The 6,000-nt window shown below is 33.3% G+C and overlaps 1 protein-coding gene across 1 annotated transcript; it reads right to left on the reverse strand.

The window, feature by feature from the left end:
• Nucleotides 1-529: 529 nt before the first annotated feature.
• Nucleotides 530-1,769, reverse strand: LOC140958391 (uncharacterized). Its single transcript, XM_073415823.1, has 2 exons — nucleotides 1,587-1,769; nucleotides 530-1,300 (listed from the first exon to the last, which is right to left on the reverse strand). The coding sequence occupies exons 1-2, from the start codon at nucleotides 1,687-1,689 to the stop codon at nucleotides 561-563; spliced, it is 843 nt and encodes a 280-aa protein (XP_073271924.1). The 5' UTR covers nucleotides 1,690-1,769; the 3' UTR covers nucleotides 530-560.
• Between the last annotated feature and the right edge of the window lie 4,231 nt (nucleotides 1,770-6,000).

Here is a 6,000-nt window from a genome sequence, read left to right on the forward strand (position 1 = left end):
TATTAGCCACCGAGTTTTATTTAGTTTTGTGCTACTTTTCTTCCCTCAATTATTTATTTACACTAGCCAATCACACGTACACATTATATGTGTAACACAAAATATATTTAACCAATCTTTATTCGTAAAACAGATCAATCATGTCAATGTTTCTAACAAAAAGTAATATTTTTCATTATTTACTCAAATAAAATACATGTCTCGTAAAATTGACATGTAAGATTGTTTCAGATGAGTTTTTGTGATATTTATATTGTATTAAACATATTTTGTTATAAAATTTTGATATTCTACAAAATTAAATATGTCATGACATGTGAGACTACCCGTTAAAGGTAAAAACTTGTGTGAGACGGTCTCACGGATCGTATTTTGTGAGACAGATCTTTTATTCTATTTATAAGTATATATTTATGTAAATATCTCGAAAAAGTAAAAATATGTAAATTTTTACTCAAAATTTTACATCAACAAGAGGGATTTTTCTCTATTCTGGCTCACCAAAAAATGCAAGCCTCATTTTACANTCCTCCTGCTTGCCAAGAAAGTAGTAAAAAAACCTAGCAAACTTTTCTATGGCCCATTAGCTCATTAACTTCCTCCCAAAGACCAACATTGCCAGCACAACTCTGCCCAATAACGCTTGGGCTGCAAGCAGCCACGGCCCAATAACCAGCCCTAATCTCCTCCCTCAACTCTTCAGTCTCCCAAGCACAATACCCATCAAAGAACCTAAAATCCCCAACTTCACCCAACTTCCTTTTCGTTTCAATCAAACAATCCAAACTTTCCATTGTCCCATAATACAATCCCTTCATTACTTCATCCAAAACCCCACTTTGCTTCTGTTTGCCGTTAACCAAGAAAAGCCCCTCAAACAACGGGCCCCCAAAGTGAAGAGGCCCGTCCGGAACCGGTCCGGATATATTAGAGACCCACGATTTCATCTCCTTGATGGACATGAATGATGGCCTGTTGAGTATGAGGCCCGTCAGGCCTGTTGGGCCGGCTGATAGCACCAAGATGACGGTTCTTTTGTATATGTGGTTTGTGTCGAGCTTCTCTGTGGCAATCAGTAAGCAGCCTTTCTCGACCTCGGATATGGGGTGTGCCCATTTTCCCTCGACCGGGTCTGGTTGATCCACCGGAGTGAAAGGATCCGACAGCGGAGAAGGGCATTTCGGTGCTGTTAGGGTCCGTTCGCTGGCGACTAATCTTGCTCTAAATGCACGCCAGTCGGATTTGAGAAGTGACCCTTCTTCAGCTTGGAGCGATTCTGATTTCGAATTTGACTGGGAGCCTGAAATCAAGCAAAAATAAAATTGGGTAAATCTCTCTGGATTTTGGTGGTGTAATCTGCTGTAAGTCTAAAGTATATCATCCAGAAAACCGGGTAAAATCACCGTTTGGCATAGCAATTTCAAATACAGTTTCTCGTTCATAAAAAAAATTTCAGTAGATCTTTGCAGCTGCTCCTTTAACGAAATAACCCTTTTTGTTAAAAAAAGCTTGAAAATGGTTTTGATTCAAAAGAAAGGTGACGGATCTGAGAGAAAATCGAAAGAACATGAAGCCCAGAAACTTACATGATACGGAGAGTGGAACTCTGAGTCTCTGAGAATGAATCAAATTAGGTCTAGGCCTTGTAATCGTAGGAATCGCTACCTTGATTGGGTGAATAACTTCCATTGATTTGGTAAAGGATCTCGTTAGATAACCAGTTTTCGAGTGCAGAGGATAAGAATACAAATGTTGTGTATAGAAATGGGAAATCTGAGCTAATTTATAAATGGGTGAAATGAGATGTAATTATCTAAATCTGCATATTGGGCCCCATCGAAATTCACGAGTAAAGATATAAAACTTTACATGATTTTTACCGTCGAAAAATCTAATCTGAAAATGATTATATATATATTATGTAAATATATATATCATAAATATTTATATAAATATCGATTGAAATAACCTCGTAAAAATCTAATAAGTAAACGTCAATTCTATCGATGTAAGCATATGTCTCGTAGTTAATATTATCATACCAAAACTCTGTGGTAAAGTTTGATACACATGATAGGATAAACATGTGATATATAATATAAAGATAAGTTATGGATAAATAAGATGCATGATATTATATTTAATGTTTGGTATAATTTTATTAACAGTGACTAAATTTATATATTAGATTGCAATGACAAAATTAACCATATCATAATAAATTTTATAATTTCAAAGTTGTTGCTTGAGTTCATATTTCTTATCTGTTCATGCACGACAGTGCTTGCATGATTTATTTATTTATATCTAATTTTATATATTATATAATATGATAATTGAGCTCTTGATTTTGTGAGTCAAGTCAAATATCAATTTTTAAGGTTAATCGAGTGATACAAATAATTTTATTGAGATTTATAAAAATAATTTATATAATTATCTCGAGTTTATTTATATAATTATCATATTGATGGGGCGGTGAAATGATTGAACGATAAAGTTTAGGATTTTTATATATTGAAGGCAATTAAGTCATTTGTGATGTTTTTATTATTAAATTAAAATTATCACATCTAAAAAAGAGATATTTTATCCTTGTATAAAATTATTTATCACGAGCCCATGATATTATAATGACCTTTCTAAAAAAATACCAAACGTGAGATAAGGATGATTATTTATTTAATCTATCTATTATCATTGTACCAAAATCTATCTATAGATAAGTATAAGAAACATCTAAAAATTGATTTATGACATATTAAAGAAAACAAAAAAATATAGACACGTGGGTTATTTTGTAATATTTGTTTTTTGAAAGAAAGAAATTTCTATAAAAAAAATTATTTTATATTTCAACTCTCAGATAAAAATAAGTGATAATTATTATATTGCAATTTTAATATTCACTACAACAAAAATCCTATTTAACAACACATCAAAGACAACGGTTTTAACAAAAACCGTTGTCGTAGCCTAAAAAAATCAGCTCAAAGACAACAGTTTCTTTAAAACCGATGTCTTTGATATATCATCGACAACGGTTTTTAAAAACTGTTGTCTATGAGCGTTTTTTTTTTTTTTGCCTACGACAACGTTTTTTAAAAACCGTTATCTAAGAGCGTTTTTTTTTGGACTACGACAACGGTTTTTAAACTGTTGTCGCATAAGCGTTTTTCTTCAAGCTACGACAACGGTTTGTAAAATACTGTTGTCTTTCAACTGGTTTTCTACAAATTTTGTTGTCAATATTAGATTTCGCGACGGCCTAAGTAAAATCTGTCGCTAAATTTAGCGACGGTTATACTATACCGTCGCTAATTTAAATATTGCGACAGTTTATGTGTACCCGTCGCTAAAATTTGCGACGGTTTTAAGTAAAACTGTCGCCGATTTAGATATAGCGACGGTTTTCCAAAAATGGTCGCTATATTTAGCGGCAGGTTTTGTATAATCGTCGCTAACTTTAGCGACGGTTTTATTAAATCGTCGCCGATCTATAATTAGCGACGGTTTATATTTAACCGTCGCTAAATAAAGCGACAGTTCTTATAAAAGCGTCGCTAATTTTAAATCGGCGACAGTTGATATAAAAGCGTCGCTAAATTTAAAACCGTCGCAAACTGTCTATAAATATCCCAAACCTCCGTCCATTTTCTACCCTATCACTTCACAACATTTAAAATTTTTCTCACTTACACAATTTTCATTTCGTTTTTCTCTTGAAAGATTAATAAATTTTTACCACTTCACAACACTTAAAATTTTTCTCCCTTACACAATTTTAATTTCGTTTTTTTTTTAAAGTTTACTAAATTTTTAAAATCAAGAATATAATATTTTCGACTGAAATTTTTTTTTATTTTACTGACAAAAATAGCGACGGAAAGTATAAAAGACCGTCGCTAATATTAGCGAATTAGCGACGAAATTGAATTAATACCGTCGCTAAATTTAGCGACGGTGTATAAAACCGTCGCTATTTAGCGACTATTTTTATTACGACCGTCGCTAATTTTAGCGATGGATAACGATGATTTCCGTCGCAAATTGTAACTACAACACCACTCCAGAACCGTTGTCTTTTAGCGAATTCTTTAACCACATGACCTTTAACAACGGTTTTGTATACCTACGACAACGGTTTTTCACCGTTGTCTTTGAGCACACCCTTTAACCACAGGGCTTCTAACAACGGTTTTAAAAGACCTACAACAACGGGGAAAAACCGTTGTCGTAGGCCTTTTTTCTTGTAGTGATTAAGGATATGGTAGAGTCCATTTGTATTTTTTTCCCTTAAAATAAAAGGATATAATATATATCTTAAACTATTATTTGAGATTATTATATCTAATTTTACAACAAACTCATGCATTTAATATGTCGTACCACATAATTTTTTTTTAATGTTTTTTAAGTAAAGAAGTATATTTTTCCCCTTATTTGTCGGATCAACTTGGAATTAATGGCATTTGTTTAGGGATCACATGTTATTATTTATTCAATAATAAATAATTATATGATTCTAGAATGATTGGTTTAATAATAATTTGTTTTGGCTTTCTGGAAGGAATGAGTGGTTTGGGTAACATTTTTAAGCCACATATGAATTATATTTGATTCTAGAATTTTTTTGGTTTGGCATACTTTCAGCCACTCGTGCTTCGTTGGTTTTGTGCTGTGCGTGTCTTTTTCTAAGCCCCTTGTTTTCTAAAATCATTTAATTTTAATTTTAATTTTAATTTTAATTTAATTTTAATTTTAATTTTTTGGGTAGATGGCTAGATGGAGACATGCATGCACCTAAAAAATAGTTGGGGGTACGTGCACGAGCACGATCATATCGAGTCGGGTTTGATTTATTTATTTTAATTAAAAGCTATTAGTTAAAATTTCAATCTAAAGTCATGGTTTACAAGATTTGAACGCCAAGAAGGTAAATTGAAATTAACTCACTCACGAACTATATTTGAAACTAATGGCTTCTTGAGCTAGATGGTGAGTTACTCCGTTTTCCATTTTTTCCTCGTATGATGTAACGATAAGAAAACCAGATATCGCAAAATAGTCTGAATTTTAGATATGAGATTTCTTTCCAAACGTAAATCATCTCTTGATTGACTTACTGCTTGAACCGCTACCAAGAGAGAATCTAAATAAATATGCATATATTTGAAAATCCACATTTTTTGTCGAAGTCCACACGGAAGCATTTCTTGCTGACAGCATCTCAAATCGACGATCAATCTCAACTGATTAATCAATGGCGTCTTCCATCTCTGATTTGCCTCAATCCGGCTTTGAATAATATGTAGGAGCGAACGCTTGTTGTTTTACCAAGAGTTATAGCTGATGATAATGGTGCAACTCAAATTTTTTAAACCGCATATCAGCTCAAGCACCACGGTTCGATCGCTCTACCAAGCAGAGACAATTATTGTACCCAAAAATCTCCCTCCGAATAATTGCACTCCTTGCAATTAATAGGAATCGAACCCGTGACATTGGCTCTGATACTAATTGTAGGACCGAACGCTTGTCGCTTTACCAAAAGCTATATCTGGTGGTAATGGTGCAACTAAAATCTTTTAAACTGCACAGCAGCTCAAGCACCACGGTTCGATCGCTCTACCAAGCATAGACAATTATTCCACCCAACATAATAGGTTTTGCTCATCTAATTGAAGCCTTGTGAAAAGCATCCAATCCACTTTCGTATCTATTGATTGTGATAAATATGTGTTAGTGCGTTTACATACTTCATATCAATTATTAATGAGTGAGTGCATTTACATACTTCGTATTGTGATAAATATGAGTGAGTGCATTTAAGGACCTTCCACATGGCTAAACCGAAATCAAGGGAAAAAAAACCCTTCAAAGACCACTTGGGCTTCCCATCCAAAATCTGATATCATTACATCCCTTCATATTCCATGGAATATCTAGAATAGCTCATGCTTTAATCAAATAAAAATTATGGCACACTAAACTTCATCC

This window comes from Primulina huaijiensis, chromosome 15 (assembly GCF_012295235.1).
Source record: "Primulina huaijiensis isolate GDHJ02 chromosome 15, ASM1229523v2, whole genome shotgun sequence".
Taxonomy (NCBI): domain Eukaryota; kingdom Viridiplantae; phylum Streptophyta; class Magnoliopsida; order Lamiales; family Gesneriaceae; genus Primulina; species Primulina huaijiensis.